This window comes from Petaurus breviceps, unplaced genomic scaffold (genome assembly GCF_028583685.1).
Source record: "Petaurus breviceps papuanus isolate PSGF00001 unplaced genomic scaffold, PetGlider_PUasm1.0 90667, whole genome shotgun sequence".
Lineage (NCBI taxonomy): Eukaryota > Metazoa > Chordata > Mammalia > Diprotodontia > Petauridae > Petaurus > Petaurus breviceps.
Genome location: NW_027187302.1, coordinates 7,935,086 through 7,958,368, shown reverse-complemented (window position 1 = coordinate 7,958,368; position 23,283 = coordinate 7,935,086). Strand labels below are relative to the sequence as shown.

The following is a 23,283-nucleotide window of genomic DNA, read 5'->3' as shown; positions in this document are numbered from 1 at the left end:
ACAGTTCATGGGGATGATATTTGGGCTAGCTATCAGAGACACTTGTAAACCTTGAAGAGCGGTTTAGATGTTAGCTGTTGACAAATGTGAGTTGTCTGAAATAAGTAATGTTGACCTAGCAGGATGCAGGATGGTAATTACATTCTTGTAATGCTTTTCTTCCTTCCATTTCTTTATTCCAGTATCAGCACCTACTGCTTAGTATGTTAAACTTTGCTTATCTTTATCTTATGTTTCCTTTTCATTGTTGAGATAATTTTCATGTAAAAATCAATCCAGACCTGTAGCTTTCCTTTTTTGTTAAGTCAGTAGGCATTTGTGAAGTGCTTACTATGGGCCACGCACTGTGGTAAGGTCTGGGGATACAGATAGAAGCAGAAAGAAAGATGGTCCCTGCCCTCAAAGAGCTTACATTCTGATGGAGGAAGACAGCACAAGCAAAGAGCCTGAAAAGGGGGCAACAGGAAGGGGGCTTGTAGAGAAATTCCAGTAGTCAGGAGTCTAGCATGGAGAGGAGTCAAGATTTGACTGATCTGGTTGTTTCCCTTAAAACAGCATTTCTGGGTAGCGCAGTGAAGTAAAGCACCATTTGGTTCTGGCCTCAGACACTTTAACACCCTCACCAAAAAAAAAAACAAACTAGCCGTGTAACTTTGGGCAAGTTACTTAACCCCAATTGCCTTCCAAAAAGCAAAAAAAAGAAAAAATCAGCCAATCAGAAGTTGAAGCCTAAAGGGTGGAGAGTAGTATGTTCGTTGTGAGAAATCTCTGGGAAGAGTGAACTTCCAGGGTAGCTGACCCTTCATAATGCTGCTTCCTCTTTTCCATTCTTTTCTGGATGATAATGAATTTTGTTGCTTGTTTGTATGTATTTTCTCATGACTTTTCTGTTTTAAGAACTGAAGTGTCAAAATGAATTATTTTAGAAATACTTTCATCTATAAAGTGCCATTTGTGACCTTGATATGACCAAGAAAATAGTGACTAACAAACATTCTCTGACCCCAAAGAAGTATAATTGGAAGATTTCCCTTTATTGAGATCCTGACCATACCTGGTTTCAGAATTGCTAATTATCAAAGTACATCAAGAAACAAATGCATTCTTTTGTGGAATTTGAGCTTGTTTGCAAACAGTGATATTGTACCATTAATTCCTATCTTTCAGGGACCAGGCATTTTAAATAGAGCAGTTTTTTCAAAGTGCTTCTTTGAAGTCCTCACACGCAGCTATTGTCCCTGGGATATTGGTGGCCTTTCTGTCCTGTCTTCTTCACATGTCACCCTTGGAGAATGGGCAGAGAGAGCACAGCAGCTTAAGGATGTCAGCACCATTCTTTGGACCAACATGACTGTTCTTAGCATGGCAGAATTGAGGTATTTCTTCCTTCCTTAAATTTTTACTTATAGTTTTTCTATATTTAAGTTAGTCTAGGCCTCCTTGAGCTCTTGATTATTTCTCCTCACACAGAGCTTTTGCATAGGAGATGGTTCTGTATCAGGCTTCACTGGTTTATTGGTTAGCTCTGTTGGGTAGACTATTTTGCAACTGATGAACAGAACATAGGTTCACTAGTAAGCTTTGCTTTGAAGGAGACATATGCTTTTGGATATGGCCAACATGAGCATTTATTTTACTGAAGTATGCATATTTCTTTTTCTTTTTGTAATGCTTGGTTGGGGTTGGTGGTGAAAAAAATAGATTTTTGTTAATTGGACAAAATAAAAATTAAATTTCAAAAGATTGGGGGAGGCTTCCCAGAATGGCCTGAGCTGCTGCTGGGGTTGACAGTAGGGCTAAGAGAGCTGCTACTGTCTGCCTAATGATATGCCTTCTCATAGGCAGCTGTAACTATAGGTCTTCTTGCTTGAGGAGTGGCTAGGGCTTCTGTCACTCTGAAATAAAGTGAAGGAAAACACGGGCAAGAGGGGATGAGTATAAGTGATAAATACAAACTTGTTCCCCATATAGGGAAAAACTCAGTGCTAAGTTCTTCATACATTTGTAGCCATCTAGGCAAGATAGCAGGTTCTTTTGGGGGGAGAGGGGGGTTGGGGTGGAAATGATCTTTAAATAAAATTTTCTCTTGCTCACACACACAAACACAAGCACACACAGGCACACACATTCATTTCCCTGATTGCTAACATCTGCTGATGATGCTGTTCCTCCTTCAGAAACACAGATTCCCACCTTCAGTGGGTGATGCTATACAGGACCCTTTTGGCCTTAGCAGAACTGGTCCCAGCGCCCAGGAAGCAAGAATACATACAGCAGTGCAACAGGCTGCCATCCAGAGACAGAGCGGCTTTCCACCATGTGTGCAGGACACTGGGAGACATGATTGGGCAGGAAATGCTGCCAGCAGAGCTTCTTGGTTTCTTGCTGACTTGTGTGAGGCACCTCTTTGGGGAAGGAGAGACCAGGAAGGACATACCTGAGGTGGCTGAGAGAGGGAGCTTGTGGGTGTACCTGGGCTTGTCACAGGTCCAAGCATGGGTTCCTCAGACACAGTTTGATCCTGCAGTAAAGAGGGAGTACAAGCTCAAGTATGCCAAGGAAGAGGTATGGAAATCTAGGAGTTGGAAGGGTGTGGGCTCCCATGGGATTAAGTCTTCTGAGAAGGGAAGGGGAATGTGGATATTGCCTTAGGACTCTACAGTTGCCAGCTCAGTTTTTGCTACCTTGTTATATTCATCTTAGAGGGGTAAAGTTTACTCATCTGTGAGGCAAATGAATGTAGCTGGAACATTATTCTTTAGTTAATCTTTTTTTTTTTTTTGGCTTTTTGGAGGGGGGAAGGTAGAGCAGTTGGGATTAAGTGACTTGCACAAGGTCACATGGCTAGGTTTTTTTGTGTGTGCATTAAGTGTCTGCGGTCAGATTTGAACTCAGGTCCTCCTGACTCCAGGGCCAGTCCTATTCACTACACCACCTGCCTCCCCCTAGTTAATCTTTTTTGGTCCCTTATAAGTTCACAAACTTAATGGAACATTATTCTCCGGTTACTCTTTTTCGGTCCTTTATAAATTTCTTTTTTAGGATTCAGGAAATAGCTTTGTTTCTTGAAGTTACTGTTTCATGCAAATTCAAATCACAAAGTACATGGTGATAGAGAGCGGAGCATGCTAATAGCTCCTGTTCTTTTGTGATACCCCAAGATACCCTGGGCACTGTGTTTTTCGATTCAGAGACCAATGACATTGATCTTTTTTTTAATGGAAGAATAGCAAATTCTTATTTTAAAAGTGTTACCAACTCAGTTTTGTGCCATTTTTTTTTAACTTTAATTTATTAATTTGTTTGTTTCCTTTTAGTTTACAGGATTCAATTCCACAATTCCTTGAGTTTCACATTTTGTCCCCCTCTCTCCCCTCCCCCCACCCCCATGGCATCTTATAATCAAGTATAGGATCTGTAAATACTTTCACATTATACATTAGTCAGGTTATAAGGACGGATTGTACCAGCTGAAATGAAAAATGGTATAGAGGACATAAAACCAAATAAGAGAACGAAAAAGATCAGGTATTTTGCTTCCACCTGGATATAAATTTAGTTCTTTCTAGTTCTTTCTCTGGATGCACATTTTTCTCTCCATCATGCATCTTTTGGGATTGACTTATATCCTTGCATTGTTGAGAAGAGTCCAGTCTATTAAAGTTGGTCATCACACATACGTTGTGTCTGTAATTGTGTACAAATTTCTCCTGGTTCTACTCTTCTCACTCAGCATCAGTTCTTTTAAGCCTCTCCAGGTAAATATGAAGACCGCCTGCTCCCCGTTTCTTATGGCGCAATAGTATTCCATAACGTGCATATACCACAACTTGTTCAGCCATTCCCCAATTGATGGGCACCCCCTTAATTTCCAATTCTTTGCCACAACAAAAAGAGCTGCTATAAACATTTTTGTACATATGGGTCTTTCTCCCATTTCTATAATCTCTTTGGGATATAACCCTAGGAGTGGTATTGCTGGATCAAAGGGTATGAAAGTATTTATAGCCCTTTGGGCATAGTTCCAGATTGCTCTCCAGAAAGGCTGGATCAGTTCACAACTCCACCAACAATGCATTAGTGTTCCAGTTTGCCCACATCCTCTCCAGCATTTGTCATTTTCCTATTTTGTCATCTTAGCCAATCTGACTGGTGAGATGTGGTACCTCAGAGTTGTTTTGATTTGCATTTCTCTAATCAATAGTGAATTAGAGCATTTCTTCATGTGCTTATAGATAGCTTTAATTTCTTTCTCCGAAAACTGCCTGTTCATATCCTTTGACCATTTATCAATTGGGGAATGACTTGTATTCTTATACATTTGACTCAGTTCTCTGTATATTTTAGAGAGGAGTCCTTTATCAGAGACATAGGTTGTAAAGATTCTTTCCCAATTTCCCACCTCCTTCTTAATCTTGGTTACATTGGCTTTATTTGTACAGAAACTTTTCAATTTCATGTAGTCAAAATTATCCATTTTACATTTTATAATGTTCTCTAATTCCTGTTTCATCATAAAGTCATTCCCTCTCCACAAGTCTGATAGGTAAACTATTCCTTGTTTTAGCAGGAATATCAACCTTTATACCTAGATCATGAACCCATTTAGACTTGATTTTGGTATATGGTGTTAGATAATGGTCTATGTCCAGTTTCTGCCATACTATATTCCAGTTTTCCCAGCAGTTTTTGTCAAACAGTGAGTTCTTATCCCAAAAACCAGGGTCTGGGGGTTTATCAAACAGTACATTACTGTAGTCGTTGACTTCTGAATCTCGTGTGCCTAATGTATTCCATTGATCCACTTCTCTATTTCTAAGCCAGTACCAGGTAGTTTTGATGACTGCTGCTTTATAGTACAGATTGAAATCTGGTAAAGCAAGTCCACCTTCCCTAGCATTTTTTTTCATCAATTCCCTTGATATTCTGGACCGTTTATTCTTCCAGATGAATTTTGTTACTATTTTTTCTAACTCTATAAAGTAGTTTTTTGGTAAATTAATTGGTATGGCACTAAATATATAATTTAATTTAGTAAAATTGTCATTTTTATTATATTAGCTCGACCCAGCCATGAGCAATTGATATTTTTCCAATTAGTTAGATCTGACTTTATTTGTGTGAAAAGTGTTTTGTAGTTATGATCATACAGGTCCTGGGTTTGTTTTGGCAGGTAGATTCCCAAATATTTTATAATATCTACAGTAACTTTAAATGGGATTTCTCTTTCTACTTCTTGCTGTTGAATTTCATTGGAAATATATAGGAATGCCGAGGATTTATGTGGGTAGTTTTGTACCATTTTTAAAAGCACCCTTTCACACAGTACTCTGTCATTATAAAGATAAACGCTGTCACCCAGAGAGAGCCTGCTTTTTAGATAATCAGGATATTTACCATATGTAACTTTTACCTGCTAATATGCATTTTCCCACTTTGCCTGCTTAGTTACATCAGCTTGAGTGTGAGTGGAAGACTCAAAACCTCTTGTCACAACTGCATACAGGAAAAGACCTTGAAGATGAAATTATTATCAATTATTCTCACCCTCACATCAGGTAATACAGCTGACTGGTAGTTTGTAGTGTGATTATAGTGATTGGAGGTGGGAGGGATGCAAAGTCTCCTTTTAGGTTTATTCAAGAGTGGTAATATCTATTTTTTACACCATTTGGCAATTATTAGTGATCATAAGCATAGACCATTTGGTTTCTTGGAGAATTCTTAGATCAGGATGTATTCAGCAGGAGAATTTTAGGTACCATACCTAAGTAACAAAGACAGCATGTGCAGGCTAGTTGACAGTGTGCTGCTTTTGGTGGAGATAGTCTTGGTTTAAATCTCACCTTAAACTTAAAATGCAGAGTAATACATGCCATTATGGGAATTTGCTTTGCTTGGCTATGCATGTTTGTTACTAGAATTTTGTTTTTCTTTCTAATTTTTTTTTTGTGGGCAGGGGGTATATGTCAGACAAGTTTATGATAGCATGACCAAGAAAAAGAAAAGAGATTTATTGAAGTATTTTTATTTAAATGCACAGAAGAAAATAGAAAGTAGGTGAGAAAGAATCATAGATAAATGAAAGCCCTGAAAGTTATGTGTTGAATGAATTACATATTAAGGAAAGCAAACTATATATAAAATAGAGTTTTGTAGTTTTATGTATATAATCCTCTTTTTCTTCTCCATTGTGTATATGCTAATTCTGTTTGGTAATTAAGAGCCAGAGGGTGTAGATTCCTCAACTGTAAGATAATGATTATAATAGACCTACTTCCCAAGGTGGTTGTGTGATTAAAATGATACTATAGTTAAGTGCTTTGCAAACCTCAAAGTGCTATATAAACTCAATTGTTACTATTATTAGCTTGTACTTAAACCAGGTGAGATACAGCATCTTTCCAGTGTTGTACTAGAGGAGCCCTGGTATATGTCTCTCTCACTTAACCTACCCACCCCACTTCCTCTTCCAAAATAATAATACATGGGATGTCTGAAACTAAACTTTAGGTTGAGCTTGATAAGAGCCACAACCAATTAGTAAATATAGGATTCAGTTCTGCACTTAATTTAGATTTCCATTACAGTCAACTATAGGCCTGCTGCCTGAAGAGCTGTTACATCTGTTTTCATATTTTGACTATCCTGGAATTCATGTCCTTCCTTTATTCTGTTTTGTACATTTACCTTCAGAATACTGCGCCAAAGAATACAACAGTTGAAGGAACAGATAAGCAGCTTGTTGAAAAAGCAGGCCTTCAGGCCTCAAGTTCCCTCTTATGAATCGATGTTCCAGGATATTCGCCACTATGTCACCAGCATTGCTCGGGTCTCTTCGGTTCAGGATCTGCTCACCCGTCTGCTGCAAAGCCTTCGAGCAGATGCGTCTAAGTCATCCCAGGCGACACAGAACTTACTGAAGGAGGAGGCTGCTTGGCAGAAGTCACACCACCAGTTTAGGAAACGGCTGATGGAGGAATATGCTCTGTACCCAGATGCCGTGGCTCCATTACAGGCTGCTATTTTGCAAATGCAGCATGGCATGAGACTGGTAGCCTCTGAAGTTTGTGCCATGCTTCACAGTGGTTTGGTTTCTCCAGACAAGTTGAGTTCTCTGGTCACTTCATTGCTCGCCTTCCCTTCTCTGGACTCTACTTTTCCTACCTATTTTTCTCATGCAGATGCTCTGTGCTCTGTAAAGATGATTGAAGTGCTCCGAGGACTTAAGAAGATATCTGTGAAACATTCTGTTGGTCATGAATTAGAAGGCAAGGGCCAGAAGCCCTGTCCAACCCAAGAGCAGCTGCTGATGAATGCTCTGCTTTACCTTCGCTCTCATGTACTTTGTAAAGGAGAAATGGACCAGAAAACTTTGATACTTTTTAGGCATATATGTCAGGTAAGAATAGTTCTACCTAAATGTTCCTAACCCTATTCGTTCTCATGTTTTTTGGGGAAAACAAGGAGCAAAAAAATGGAAGAGGAAGGATGTTGTTGGTGTTCTATGAGTATTAAATAAGATATATTGGGAAGTAGAAAAGAATTTTAACAAATCACTGGTCTGGGATTAATCACTTAAATTCTTATGACTTACATCAGGCTGAATGCCATCTGATTAAACATAGTCCTTAACCATGGGTTTTTCTCTTCCAGAGTCACTTTGTCAACCCCGCTGAAGTTACAACCAAACTGAATATGAACCATGAGTCACAAATCTGAGCTTAGCTAATTATATAATTTCATGGAAATTCATTAGGTTCAGCTCAGTAAGCATTAATTAAGTGTCCACTACACATGAGAAACCCTGTTTTAGGTTTGATTGCTTCTCTCAAGGCATTGGCATTCTGCTTCATGTATTATAGTGTTCTAGATTTGAAACTGGAGCCAGTTCAGACTGACTTGTAAGAGCCTACTGTGATATTTTCACTGTGAGCATTTGCAGCCTGAAAAAAAGCTAGAAATGCCACAAATTAGGTTTCAGTTTATTGTTTGGAGGATTTTCTGGACTTGAAAGTGATGGAGAAAATTTTGGTAATGCAGATTAAACTTAAAAGAGCATTAGGCACATTTTCCCCTGCAGGCAGTTCATTGTTAAAGCATTGACCTGCTCATCCCTAACTCTAAGGGACTTGAATATATCAAATTAAAATGCTATAGACAGACCAAAAGTTGTTGGGGTTTTTTAAATCCTCTGTGAATTTACTTATGCAAATCTAATGAACTTTTCTCAATCCTCATTCTTCTTGACTTTTGTGCCTTTGACATTATCAGACACCCTCTTCTAGATAGTTTTTCCTTTTTAAGTTTTCCTGACACCACTTTCTGCTGGTTTTATGTTTCTGACAATTCCTTCTCAATTCCTTTTTCTCTGTTTTCTTCCAGGTCATGCCCCCTAACCTTTTTTGTTCCCCATGGCTCTCCCCTCCTCTCCCCTCTTCCTTGGTGATCACATCATTTCCTTAGATTCAGTTGTCATTTCCAATTAGATGATTATTAGTACAGCTCTTCCCAGCCCCAGTCTCTCTTCTGATTCTACCACCTTCTTTTTGGACATCTCTAACTGTATGTTATCTAGACATCATGTACTCAAAACCTCTTATTTTCAGCATTTTTCTGTTTTTGTTGAGGACACCACCATCTTCCCGATAACCTAAGTTCATTGCTTTAGTCTTATACTTACCTCACATATTCGGTCTGTTGACAATTCTTATAAATCCTCTATTCACAGCAGCTCATATGTAACCCTCCTTGTCCTCCCTGTCTCCCTACTGTTTTATGCCTTCTGAATTTAGAAGACTTTCATACTCTTCTGTGTGTGTGTGTGTGTATATATATATTTCCATCTTGAAACCATTCCCGATGAAAGTAGGTTACCAGAATTACCAACCCTCCTCCCCCCATATAATTCTTCTGTGTTGATTCTTCCTTTTACACCTAATTTGTATCAAATAATTACTCTTTTTAGCTGTTCTTAAATGGTTTTAGTTTTTAAGTTTAAATCATACTCAGGTTCACACCAATCTTTCTTATGAACTACCCAGTTATTAATAAGAATCCTAGACATGTTTTACATTTTACATATATACAAAGTAAACAGTCTGTCTTTATTGAATCCCTTATAATCAGTCTGTGGTATGTACCTTATATTTCTCTTGGCTCTTGTTTATCAAATCTTCTATTTAAGTTCAGGTTTTTTTTTTTTTTAACAGTCTTGAAAATCTGACAGTTGATCAAATGTCCTTTTTTTTTTTAAATTTAGGATTATGCTTAACTTTGCTGTGATAATATTTTTGGCTGAAGCCCCAGTTCTTTTGCTCTTCTCTTTATAAGTATTCTAAGACCTGTGGTCCTTTAATGTCTCTGCTGCTGGGTCTTGTGTGATTCTTTTTTTTTTTTTGGAGGGGGGAAGGTAGGGCAATTGGGATTAAGTGACTTTCCCAAGGTCACATGGCTAGTTTTGTGTTCAGTGTCTGAGGCTGGATTTGAACTCAGGTCCTCCTGACTCCAGGGCCAGTGCTCTATTCACTATGCCAACTAGCCACCCCCCATCTTGTGTGATTCTAATTGTGGCACCATCATATTTGAATTGTTTTATTCTTGTTATTTTTAACATTTTATCCTTGAGCAAAGGGTTTCAGAATTTGGCCATGATATTCCTATGAATTTTCCTCAAAGGATCTCTTTTAAGTGGTGATCCTATGGATTTTTTCTGTTTTTATTTCCCTCCCTTGTTCTAATGCCTCAGGACAATTTTCTTTAATTAATTTTTGTATTATTGTATCAGGATTCTGTTTTTGATCATAACTTTCAGTAAGTCTGATTATTTTTGTGTTTTTTCTTGAACTATTTTCCAGATCTGTTGTTTTTCTTATGTTTTACTTTCTCTTTGATTTTTTTTCATTATCGATATTTTAGTTAATTATTTCTTGATCTCTTATAATTTCTCTGGCTTCACCTTTCCCAGTTCAAATTTTTAAGGTATCATTTTCTTAAGATTTTGAATCTCCTTTTCTAATTAGTTGACTTTTCTTTTGTAATCTTGTTTTTCTTGCATCATTTATTTATTTATTTTTAGTTTTTCCTCCATCTCTGTCATTTGATTTTTAAAGTCTTTTTAAAGATCTTCTGTGATTTCTTTTTGGACAGGTAACCATTTGACATTACTCTTTGGGGGTTTATTTACTTCTGTCTCTTCCTCTGAAGATGAACCCTGGTCTTCTCTATTCCCATAATAGCTTTCTATGGTTGGATTCTTTCTCCTTTGCCTGTGCATTTTTTGTGGGGCTTCTTGCCCCAGATCTTCAGTTCTCTCCTTTAGCCTGGAACCAAAGCCAAACCTCCAGCCTCCTGTAAGTGCCCACAGCCAGGGGCTTTCTGCCCCACTGCTTCTGCATTCACTGAGCATGTGCTATTTCCTTCTTACCCCTGCTGTTCTTCGTAGCACAGCTGGGTATGGAGTTCCTTGTCAGCAGAGATTCCCTCGATCTTCCTGGGCTTAGGTGTCCAACTCCCCTCAATATCCCAGGGGTAAAAGTTCTGTGACTGGGACAGAGGCAGCCTCTCAAACCAACTAACCCCAGGGCTTGCTGCTTGTTGTTAAAGCTTACCCTATCCTAGCGGTGTTTACTCTTCATTGGGACCAAATCTTGTTTTGGAATTTTTCTTCTAATCTTCTCAAATTGTCCCAAGAAGATCCCTGTTGTGCCTTATTGTTATTTATTTTTACCTGTACTTTGTTCACCCTAAAGTGCTATTTTATCTCTTTTGTGGGGGAAAATCTTGAGCTTGAAATTTTCTGACCTACTCTGCCATCTTTCTACACTATGCTCTTCACATACTCTATGACATTGGCCTTGCTGTACCTCAAGCATAACCCTCCATCACTCTGTGCCACACCTTTCCACTGGCTCACCCCTAGACCTAGAATGTTCTCCCTTCTGAGCTCTACTTCCTAGATGCTTGGCATCCTTCAGTATGCATCTCAGATCCTATAGAAGCCTCTTCCAGACCCTCTTTCTGAGATTACTTTCCATTTTTACACTGTCTATATCTTGTATGTAAACTCTTTGTGTGTTGTCACCCCCATTTTGAGTGTAGACTCCTAGAGGACAGGAACTGTATTTTTGCCTGCCTTTGTATTCCCATTGCTTAGCAGCATAGTGCCTGGCATAATAAGCACTGTAAATAATTTGCTGACTGATTTGATCGAGCCTTTCCTTTGATTTTGTTCCATGCTTACTCTAGGTTTTCTGAGGAGTATAGAAGAAGGTAAGCATTTATCTTCCTTTGTTCAGTGAGAGTGTTTTGGGAAAGGCAGCAAAACTTCTTTCTCTGTTTTTGGCTTTCTAGGAAATCATAAATGAGTGGGATGAACAAGAACGCTGTGCCCAGATAAAGGCTGAGCAGGAAAACAGCCTGTATAGATATAAGAACAAGAGCCATGGAACAGGACTGAGTGAGGAGGAAGAGGAGGAAAGAGAATTCAGGAAGCAATTCCCACTCCATGAAAAGGTAGAATGGCTAGAGTTTTGAGGGGGACTATGGAGGTGGGTTTGAGAATGGATCCCCTTTACAGTGTACGCCACATCCCACGTGCCTCTCTGTCCCTCCCTTGTTAGACACCCAGTGAGCTCTTTGTGATGAGCATTCACCAGATTTTCAAGAATGGACTGCCCCACTGTTTTCAGTGTTTCAGGCAGCATAGTCCAATGCATAGAGCAGTGAACATTGAGTCAGGAAAACTTTGCTTTGAGTCCTGCCTCAGACAATTAAATAGGAGTGGTATTCTGAACTTTGATTTTTCTCATCTGTGAAATGGGATAATAGCACCTGAATCATGGAGTGATTGTGAGGCTCATATGAGATAATGTATTTAAACCTTAAAGTGATATATAAATACCAGTTCCTATTTTACAGTACTGGAACCCCAACCCTACCTGCCAAACCTCTCTATCCCCGTTTTGGGGAATCATCTATTAATGGATGCTTTTTCTTCAAGTAAAGAATTTTGGTGGCCTTGTACCACGCCCTTAAAAAGGTAACCTATGAACATGGAGATAGACTCATGGAATGTCAGAGCTAAAGGAGACCATAGAGATTGTTCAGTTCAGCCCACTCATTTGATAAAATTTGAGCCCCAGAGAGTGTGAATAACTTGTTTAGAACCATTCACCCTAATATCATAGGATTATTGACTTAGATATAAAAGGGATCTTAAAATTCATCAAGTCCAACTTCTACATTTTATAGATGGGGAACTGAGGTGAAGAGCCACAAACATAATAAGTTGCAGAGCTTCTTATTATATATTTATTATATACTTACTATGTAATTAAAATTCAAGTCCATTGACTTCAAGTCTAGGACACTTTCTCCTGTATCAAAATTAGCTAAGTGTCCAAACATAGCACTCCCCTGTTCATTAAACTCCAGTGGCTCCCTCTTGCTGCCTTCAGAGGCAAATATAAAGTGCTCTGTTTAGCATTTAAATCCCTTCATAATCTAAACTCCTCCTACCTTTCAGATCTTCTGACACCTCATTCCCCTGTGTGCATTCTTTGATCTGGTGACACTGGCCTCCTGGCTGTCCCAACAAGTCCCTCCATCTCTGGGCCTTCTCTCTAGTGTTGCCCCATGTCTGGAATGCTCTCCCTCCTCATTCCGGTCTCCTGGCTACTCTGACTTCCTTCAAGTACCAGTTAATGTTCCTCCTGCAGGAAGCTTTCTCTAACCCTTCTCAATTCCAGAGCCATCCCTTTTCATTTTGTCCTATTTATCCCATATATGACTCACTTCTTATCTTTGTTTGCATGTTATCTCTCCCATTAGACTTTAAGCTACTTGAGGGAAGGGACTTTGTATCCTTTGAATCTCCAGTGCTCAGCACAGCACCTAGCACATAGTTGGCACTGAATACATGGTTTTTGATGGATTACCATGTTGCCTCCCCAAACCAATATTTTCCAGGCACTGTGCCAGTTGCTGGGAATAAAACTACTTTTAAGGAGCTTACTTTCTAATGGCAAGTGCACAGCTGTTCTGTTATTTTATTCCTTTATCCTGTTTTGTTTCTTTTCCCTTTCAGTAGAATGAAACTTATAATCCTGGTTTAATCACTAACTTCCCTAACATTAATAGTTGCCTTTATCTGACCTGTAGGACTTTGCAGACATTATAGCCCAGCCAACTCTAGAGGAGAAAATGGAAACTGAAGATGAGCCAATGGAAAGAGCAGACACAGATGTAAATTCCTTCTCCCAGAGCTCAATGCAGGCTGTGATGTTGGTCCATCAACAGTTGTGCTTAAACTTTGCTCGATCCCTCTGGTACCAACAAGACCTACTGCCACACCAGCCTAAACATTACTTCAGCTTATTTCTGGCCTGCTATCAGACTGGTGCATCTCTTGTGACACACTTTTACCCCTGGATGGGTATGTTGTTGTATTTTTATTTGTTGTATACTTGACAGTTGATAGAGAGTGTAGAGTAAAATGGGAAATTAACCTAAAATTTTTTACTTAATACTGTTTTCACTTAAATATTTTTTAGCAGATATTTTCTTTTTCTAAGGAAGTCAGTTGCTTAGGTCCAAATTTATTGCATTTAAAAACTTAGAATGTTAAAGTTACTTTTAATAACCTGAATACTTTGGGAGAGAACTTAAGAGCATGAAGGTTGTATTTGTGTTAGGTGATAATTTCATTCACCTAAGGCTTCTTACTCCCCTTATGTTGCACACCTGTTTGTTGGAATGTTTCCTGTATAAAGATGTTATAAAATCTTTTGAAACTCTATTTAGGGGATAGGTGACTAGGTGTTGGGGAGTTTGTGAATTCTTGGTCTGATCATATATAGCTTCCCCAGTACCCACCTATTGCTGCCCCCTAAACTAGAAGGGTAATTTTCCTTTCTTGTCAGTCAGGGTAGCTATAAAAACTGACAGTTTAAGTCCACAGTCTAAATGATAAGCAGTCTCTATGTCCCCGTATCACAGAAACTAGGAGTTTGGAACCATCATTCGAACATGCTGGTAAATCACCCCAGTCCAGACCTGGCATGTTCTGAAGCAAAATTAACCAATGCTATTTTTTTTTTCACCTGATGGCAGCTTTGCTATTTGTCCATCATGCTTTTGTTTAAGCATCTTTCAGATGTGCTATTTAAAAAAACAAAACAAAAAACTCTTCTTGGACCAAGAAGAGATGTAGTTGTAGTGATCATCAGTCTCATTCTTGTTAACTGGCATTACAGGCACAGAAGTGAATGACAGGCTTCTGGGCAGCCAGATCTTGGGCAGTACTCTTTTCTACAACACTCTTTTTGAAGAGGCAGCCTTAGACCTGTCCTTGAAACCTGATGGACCATATGACTTTTATCAGCATCCCAACATAAAGGAAGTCAGACAGTGCCAACCTGTGCTGCATGACTTCGCTGAAGAAGTAAATCGACTTCTGCAGGACTGGCCAGAGCACCCAGCCCTCATGCAGGTAAGTCCATCAGATCTGTAATATGTGCAGTCACATATTGCAAGCACATGCACATGGGTGCTTCACAACAAAAAGTTGTTTTTCAGTTGCTGCAGTTCATTAATATAGATTAATGCTGCCAAAAGTGGTAATTTTCTTTTTTGGGTTTATTTGGTTCTAAACTCTCTGCTCTGGTTTCTGACCTCATTATTCAACTGAAACAGTGTTGTGTTTTCTGTTATTAAATGATCTCTTAATTGCCAAGTCTAATGGGCTTTTATTAATCCTGTTACTTCTTGACCTCTGAAACATTTGACACTGTCAACAACCTTCTCCTTCTACAAACTTTTTTTACTTAGCCTTTTTGGGAATGCACTCTCTTGGCTCTGCCATGACTTTCTCAGTCTTACTGATACTCTTCAGTGTCTTCCCCATTAACTACGAATATTTCCCAAAAGCTCTGTCTTTTTTTATTACTATATTCCCTCACTGATACTGATCTCATCAACTCCCTTGGATTCTATTATCTTTCTACAGATAGATGATGTCCAGGTGTATATATCCATCCCTAGTATTTCTCTTGAGCTCTCTAGTCCCACATCATCTGACATTTTGTACTTGATGTTCCATAGGTTTCTCAAATGAGACATGTCCAAAACAACTCATTCTCTCTCTCTCTCTCTCTCTCTCTCTCTCTCTCTCTCTCTCTCTCTCTCTCTCTCTCTCTCTCCCCCCTCTCCTCCTCCCTCTCTCCCCCTTTCTCTTCCCATCCCTCTCTCTCTTTCCCCCCTTCCTCTCTTCCATCTTCTCTCCCTCTTCCCTCCTCCCCTCTTTTCCTTCCTCTCTCCCCCCTTATCCCTTCTTCTGAACTTATATATTATTATCAAGAGCATCAACCCACAGTCACCCAGGTTCACTATCTTTCTGTTATCCTCAATTCGTATATTTAATTGTTTTTCTGACCTTGTTTTCTCTGGCACAGGTCTTCTGTCTACTCACAGTCACCTCCTGTTTCTGGTACACATCAACTCCTGTCTGCCTAGAGTATTGTAATAGCTTCCTACTTCCCCTCCCTGCCTCAAGTCTGTTTTCATTTCAGTACATTCTCCATGCAATCTGCCTAAGTGATTTTTTACTGAAATATAGGTCTGGCAATATTCTTCTTTACATAGAATTTTACTGCTTGAATTCCAAAGATAAATACAACATTTGTGCCTGCCATGTAAAAGCTTACAGTCTAGCAGGGTTAATATAAATATTTGAATATGGTAAGTTTATAAGAGAACTATGGTGTAAAAATCCAATAGAGAAGAGATCTTTCCTGCTGGGGGATATCAGGAAAACTTTATTGCAGGAGGTGGCATTTGAATTAGGCCTTGAAGGATGAGGTAAGATTTCAACAACTGGAAAAGAGGTAACATCCTAGGGATGTTCCATAGGGAATAGTTGGAGAAAAGATAGAGAAATGGGAAAGTATGGAGTGGCAACCAGTCTAATTTGTCTGTAACAGAATGCTTGGGTGGGAATGTTGTAAAATAAGTCCCAAAAAAGGTCCCTGCAGGTATCTCCCTGCTGCCAGCTCATTCTGCCTGTCAGAGCATATATACACATTCACATATGCCCTATATTTTTCCTCAAGCCTATCAGCCTAAAACCTTTTTTCGAAATACAATTGTACCTTTGAGATTCTTTGATTCAATTCATCATATGCCTTCAGTCTGGATTCCAGAGCAGGGCAGAATGTGCCCAGCTCAGTCAGGGCTAGCCTCTTGCCTTCCCTTGACTCCTGTTCTTCAATTCCTTGCTGATTTTAACGTGTGGGAGAGATTATTTTTAAAGCAGGAAACATAGATGGCTCTTTGATTTCAGGTTCTCATAAGTGTCTCGTCAAGTGTGGGCAGAAGAATGTGCTGATTACTGTCTGAGACTTAATGTTTTCTTCATTCTCTAGCTTATGGTTGTGATGGACAGAATCCGAAGCTTCCCACTCTCTAGTCCACTTTCAAAGTTTCTGAATGGCTTAGAGATTCTTTTGGCAAAGTCACAGGTAAGCTATGCCATGATATGAAGTACTGGCATAGGACTTTATAGAGGTTAAATTATTAAGGTGTTTTTTCAGGGTGGGGGGTGGGGTTGGCATAGGTGCAGGATCAGAACTATGCTTTCCCTGTGATTGACATAGGGAATTCCCCAGGAGCAAAGCCCTTCCATCAGTTTAGATCAGCAACTGTTCTGCAACTTCAAAGCTTAGAGAACTGTAGGGGGTAAGTTAAGGTGACTTGCCTTGGGTTGCCTAACCAGAATGACTTAAGCATAGGACTTGGAACAATACGTGTTTGTCTCTGAAGCCAGGTCTCCTTTTCTGTTAAAATATTTCTGTAATAATTGGTACTTATTTATTGGTATTAATAATTTATGATATGCATTTTATACAATACAATTATTATATACTCTTGTTATTTAATGATATGTAGAAAACATTGCTAATTATTATTAATAAGCTTCTGGTGTTTTTGTTACACTGCCATAGTTTTTAAGAACCAAAGTTACCTCTATGCCATGATATGAAGTATTGGAGTAGGTCTCTATAGAGGTTAAATTTATCCCACTCTTTTATAGATAAGAAGATCAGAACCACAAAAGATTAAGTGATGATTGTCCAAAGTCAAACTGTTATTGAGTGCTGGATCCAGGTCTTGGACTCACCTCTTATTTTTTCTAAGCTCCTTCCCAACTATTTTTCATTTGGCTAAGCACAGTTTTTGCCTTAAGACTTTATTATTGATTGACTTTTAGAAAAGAGAGTACAATCTGTCAAGAGAATTTAAATTCTCTTGAAGTTTATAAACATACATTAAGGCTCAAATGGTTAGGGCATTGTCCAGTAGAGGCCCCTTTCCACATAGTTCATTTAGTACCATTGTTCCATAACCACAAACCGCATCAATCCCCAGCTGGCTGTTTTTATAAATGTGTGCTGAATTTCTTAAAATCACAAGTCGAAGATTGTGGATAGGTAAGATCAGTGCAAATTCATCCATGTTATACTGGGATAATGGCTTCAAAGATGTGCTCTGTTAGCAACTATCCTTCTTTGTACAAGGGGATGATAAAAGATAGTTAATACATTAGGGAAGGAACTGGTTAAAGGAGGAATGGCCATTTTGGGTTTGCATCCTCCTATCAAAAATCACTTAGGTGATAAAGGGGTTCTTTTATTTCCTTTAGGATTGGGAAGAGAATGCTAGCCGAGCCCTGTCCTTACGTAAACACCTTGATTTGGTTAGTCATCTCATCATCCAGTGGCGTAAATTGGAGCTTAAGTAAGTAGTATTAATGTCTGCCTCCCAACTTTCCCCCCACGCCTCACTCTCTCAATCCCCTGGGGCCATTAATCAGTACCTAAAGATCTATGTGGTCTGCATATTCACTTAGTTTTAAAAGGTGATATTATATATGTTTTATTGTACACAAATGAGCCTTAATGATTCTGCAGTTTTTTGAGTAGAGTTTTTCCAAGAAGATTGTATTTTGAAATGGGGGTTTCGTATACTGTACATGGGTTTTGACATACTATCAATTTTGTATAAACTAATTTTAATTCTCCAACAGTTGATCTGGGATTTCTCCCAAATATATTCACTTGGGGAAAGAGCATTGTAGCTGTTGGTTCTATAATCCTAACTGCTGGCATGGGTCTCTTTTGTCATGTTTCAGCTGCTGGTCCATGAGTCTAGATAATACCTTGAAACGACATACAGAAAAATCCACCAAGCACTGGTTTTCTATCTATCAGATGCTTGAGAAACATATGCAAGAGCAAACAGAGAGGAAAGAAGGTAATGATCTCTGATATACTTTGTCAATGCCTTTAGAGCAGGAGCTCTTAACATAGGGTATGTGAACTCATTTAAAAAAATAAATTATTGCATTATCCTGAACCTAGTCACTCATCCTTGCTTGCATATATAATCAGCTGCCAATCTGACTATTTTTTTATCTGCTGCTCCTGACCCTTTCTCTTTACTCACATACCTTAATTCAGGCTCTTGTTTTTTTGTCTAACATTGTAACAGCTTCTTAATTGGTCTCTTTGCCTCAAGTCTCTTTGGATTCCAGTCCATCCTACACAATGATACCAGAGTGATTTTCCTTAAGTGCAGATCTGATTATGTTACTCCCTAAGTCAATTCCAGTGGATCCCTGTTTGTCCTAGGACAAAATATAAACTTCTCTTGAGGTTTTAAAGCCCTTTATCACCTGCCCCCAAACTATCTTTACTTGTTACTGTATGTAACAAGTTACACCCTCCTTTCCCCCAGTTCAGCCAAACTTAGCCTCTCTCTTCCTCACACGTGACACTCCATTTCTTATCCTTTTGTCGTAGTCCCTTGTGCCTGGAATGTACTCCCACCTCACTTCTGCCTTATAGAGTCTTCCCTCTTCCTTCAAGACATAGCTCACTACCATCTTCCACGTGAAGTCTTTCCCCATGTCCCCTCTCTTTCTTTTCTCTTTCCCTTTCCAAACTACCTTGTATCTATTTTGTATTTATTTGTTTTTGTTCTCTTTATGCTTATGTATTGACTTGTCTTGGAAATTAGAATGTAAACACCTTATGACTAGGGATTCCTTCATTCTTTGTATTTATATCCCTAGAGCCTGCCTGTTCAATACCTTGGACTTTGTGTAGGTACTTAATAAATGCTTTATGATTGATCACATGAATGGTAGATAACTAGAGTTTTTCCCAGTGTGCTAGATTTAGAAGATACTGAATTTGAAGTGCGTTGACAGCCCTTTGGCAGGTAGAAACAAATTTACTTGCTACCTAGCAGGAATATTTAGTTAAAATTGACTGAGATTAGATTCCTTTCTCAATACACCTTACTCAAGTGAGGTAAGGTTTCCCACCAGTTTTCCAGGATGTGGTTTTGGTGGTACTTGTCCAGGTATAAAAATTCCTTGTTAGGGCTTGGATCATCATCCTCATTCCCATTTTAGAGGGCAGGCAGATTTTAGCAGGCTTGATCAAAGTCCACACTGGAAGAGCTAGTTAGACCTGTTAACCAGATTCCCTTGTTGTATAGTCAAGTTCTCTTTCCATTAGGCTACAGAAAGCCTAACTAAGATTTCTTGTCAGAGGACACACTTACCTGTTTCATACAATTAATCCATTACTAAGAATTGATGGAGTATGTTCTTCATGTTGGACACAATGTTAGGTGCTGGGGGAGGGAAGGAGATGATAAAGGCAATGAATGAAACAATCGACACTCAGGGAACTTACTTCAATGAGAAAAAACAACAGGTACTTATTTAAGTTTGAGTTAAAAGGTATTTCATTTCATGCTTTTATAATGTGAATTCCCAATTCAGCTTTGGATAACCTTCATGACTGAGTGCCCCCTTTCTCATCACCTCATCTACATTTTGCTGTGAAATTACATCTGGTGTCAGATTGCCAGAAATACATACCCCTTTGTTTAAATTCTTTTAATTCTTCCTAGACTGTGATAGGCATATGGCATTGACAGTGTTGGTCAGCACTTTACAAGCTTTCATTGAAGGAGCATCCCTGGGAGAATTCCATGTACGACTTCAGATGCTGCTAGTTTTCCATTGTCATGTCTTGTTGATGCCACAGGTGGAAGGAAAAGGTAAGCATTTGGTTCTTTTGAAAATACATATGTTGTTTCTGTTTTGCATTAGAGAGACAGCAAGGTGAGTGGATAGAAAGTTGTCCTGGAACCCAGGAAGACCTAGGTGTCTGTGTAACTTTGGAATCAGTCACCTAATCTCTAGGTGCTCTAGGCAGCTCTAAGATAGGGGTCAGCAGCCAGGCTAATCTGCAGGCTGACTCTTCTCTCTTCTACTTCTCCCTTCTAACCCTACTTCCTCTGTCTGAGTGTTTTTACATATTTAGATGAAGCTTTATTGTGAGCTGTAGTTAACTGACCCCTGGTCTAGGAGAAGGTGATGCCCTGTATTGGTAGAAGGAATTTCCATACCTATGAGGTTCTTGTACAGAAACAACCAGAAACCACAAGTCCAGCTATATTGTGTGCACCCTTTTTCATATAATGCATTAATAAACTAGCTCAGGGCAAGAAAAGTCTAGATGAAATTTTCTTGGTCTGGTTTATGGGATATACCTTATTTAGTTCTTTATTTTAATGTAGAATGAGTAACTAAATCTAGAAAAGTATTCACAGTGAAATTTTGATTAGTTGTAGATTAAGGAGTGGTATCAATTCACTTGACTAGGGGTAAATTGTTAAGTGAAGGGCCCAAATACTTTTGGTACCTTATTTTCTTTTTTTTTTTTCTTAAGCAATCAGGGTTAAGTAACTTGCTCAAGGTTACACGGCCAGTCATTTCTGGGTGTGGTGCTGAGTGTCTGAGCCCGGGACTCAATCTCCAGGTCGTCCCAACACTGGAGCCGGTGCTCTTACTCGCTGAGCCACCTGGCTGCCCCTAAGCAATTGGGGTTAAGTAACTTGCTCAAGGTTACACGGCCAGGTGTTTCTGGGTGGGTGCTAAGTGTCTGAGCCCGGGATTCGATCTCCAGGTCGTTCTGACACTGAAGCCGGTGCTCTTACTCGCTGTGCTGCCTGGCCGCCCCTGGTACCTTATTTTCAATCCAAATGAAAGATGCACAATCTTTGCTGACTTCTCATTTGTTTAAGGGATTATTTGAAAGATCTTTTCATGACAGAACCTTGAATTCTGTTTTTTAAGGGGATGGGACAAGATCCATTCCCAGAGTAACTGAAGAATTCAGAAGGCAGAGCTGTAGTCAAAGGGGAAAGTCCCTTCATTGATGATTGTGACTACTAAGCTCTAGCAAGGTCATCAATAATTGTTCAGTGTCTCCAGGCACATTGTCTTGTCATCAGCTGATGTAAAGAACAGTGAGAGAATGATCTTCACTGAAGACATAGAATCTCAAGGACTCGATAACATCTGCATCAAGTTTGCAACTTGTTGGTGCTCCCAGTTTAAGGCCATTCATGGGTTCTGGTGCTGTGAGGGAAAGCCTCCTTTTAGAAAAAGTTGTTACTCTTTTTCTCTTTTATTTCTTTCAGATTCACTTTGCAGTGTTCTTTGGAATTTGTACCATTATTACAAACAGTTCTCTGACAGAATCCAGGCCCGAGTTGAGGAACTTCGATCCCCATTAGAAAAAGAGCTAAAGGTAACTTGAGTCACTCATCACAAGAACACCTTAACAAATAAAATTACTTTAGGTTATTCCTAAATTTTAAAAATCACTAAATAATTATGAGGATTTTGTTGAAGGACAGTAATTTGGGGAAGGAGAGGTGACTACTGTAGAGTAAGATAATACAATGTAGGTTTTTAAGGTTCATGGCCCCAGTTTTATGTCACGTGCCCTAGAGTTACATGTTGTCATTGCCCTCCACGTCCATCTCATCATCTTATCTTCTTTTAGACTTCAGTCAGCAAAAAGCTGTTTGGTCATATTGTTTCTGTTGAAAACTTAAAAGAATCGCAAATTTGGGATCTGTTGGTACTTTAGTGATAGTCATCTTGCCCAACTCCCTTATTTTCAAAATGAATAAATTAAGGCCTAGTCAGGTCACACACGGTAGTAAGTGGCAGAGCCAGGATGTAAGCTGAGGTCCTATGACTCTTGGTTGAATACTCTTTCCACTAAATCAGATATCCTCCTTGATATGGGTTTTGAGCCACTTTGCTGATTAAGCAAAGTGATGATAGGAACTGACCAATTCTGTGGTTCCATTGGTAAACTCTGTGGAGTGTAGGTCCTAAGTACCGGGACATGGGAGTACTCAAGTGGGTCATTGGTTTTAATTACCATTACACAAATGCTGAAAGAATGTAGGGTCTTCTAGGAGTAGGAATCCCTTCACTTGTGAAAAAAAATTGGATTTCCTCTAACATCACACATAAAACTTGGTGGCCTTTCCCTGAATCTTGTTTGAGGTGCCAGCACTCTGTTCTGCAGTTTGCAGGTGAACACTGGACCTGTTTCTGAGTTGGACAAGCATCATGAAACTGGTGCTGTGGAGAGAGGGTTGAGTTTGGAGTTAGATGACTTAGGTTTGAATGTGGGCTCTGCCCCCTTACTACCTGTGTAACCTTGGGCAAGCTACTTCTTTCTGAGCCTCAATTTCCTTATCTATAAAATGAAGGTGTTGGACTAGTTGATCTCTGAGGATTGGACTAGATGGTCTCTAAGGTCATTTCCATCTCTTAAGTTTATGAACCAAAAAATAAATCTTATGTCAGGTTTTATAAACAAGTCTTTGATTTCTGTTTATATTTCAGGAATTTGTTAAGATCTCCAAATGGAATGATGTTAGCTTCTGGGCTATAAAACAGTCTGTGGAAAAGACACACAGGTAATAATAAAACTTCCTGAAGTTTGAGTTCAGTTTTCATAGTGGGCAGCAAGTATATGACCATAATATACTTGTGACAGTGGTAGGACAGTGTGTATCAGTGGACTTCTAAAAGTCCCTAGATTATGTCTTTTTATGTACAATGTGCCTTAAGTGCTTAATACAGTGATTCGAATTGATAACATTAACCACTTTAGCAGCTTGCTCACTCTGAGACCACTTCTCAGAATAATGTTTTTAAAAGCATAAAGGAACATACATAGGATTAGGAAGGAAACCAATTTTATTGAAATAGTTATCAAATTAAAAAACACATGCACACATTCATAGACCCCTTAGTTAAGAACCTCTGGCATAGTATTTGCCTCTGGAAAGTAAAAGAAAAACTTTTTTATTACAGAATGGTAAGGAATAAAATGTAAA

General features: G+C 39.0%; 1 protein-coding gene across 1 annotated transcript in view; it reads left to right on the top strand.

The window, feature by feature from the left end:
* MDN1 (midasin AAA ATPase 1) overlaps nucleotides 1-23,283 on the top strand; it is a 183,099-nt gene that overhangs the window by 121,341 nt on the left and 38,475 nt on the right. The window contains exons 60-72 of the mRNA XM_069065132.1: nucleotides 1,168-1,376; nucleotides 2,178-2,565; nucleotides 5,449-5,558; nucleotides 6,697-7,402; nucleotides 11,353-11,514; nucleotides 13,162-13,435; nucleotides 14,256-14,491; nucleotides 16,422-16,517; nucleotides 17,699-17,793; nucleotides 18,188-18,309; nucleotides 19,981-20,130; nucleotides 21,559-21,668; nucleotides 22,787-22,860. Coding sequence (XP_068921233.1) covers nucleotides 1,168-1,376; nucleotides 2,178-2,565; nucleotides 5,449-5,558; nucleotides 6,697-7,402; nucleotides 11,353-11,514; nucleotides 13,162-13,435; nucleotides 14,256-14,491; nucleotides 16,422-16,517; nucleotides 17,699-17,793; nucleotides 18,188-18,309; nucleotides 19,981-20,130; nucleotides 21,559-21,668; nucleotides 22,787-22,860 — 2,732 coding nt within the window. The remainder of the gene's footprint in view (nucleotides 1-1,167; nucleotides 1,377-2,177; nucleotides 2,566-5,448; nucleotides 5,559-6,696; nucleotides 7,403-11,352; nucleotides 11,515-13,161; nucleotides 13,436-14,255; nucleotides 14,492-16,421; nucleotides 16,518-17,698; nucleotides 17,794-18,187; nucleotides 18,310-19,980; nucleotides 20,131-21,558; nucleotides 21,669-22,786; nucleotides 22,861-23,283) is intronic.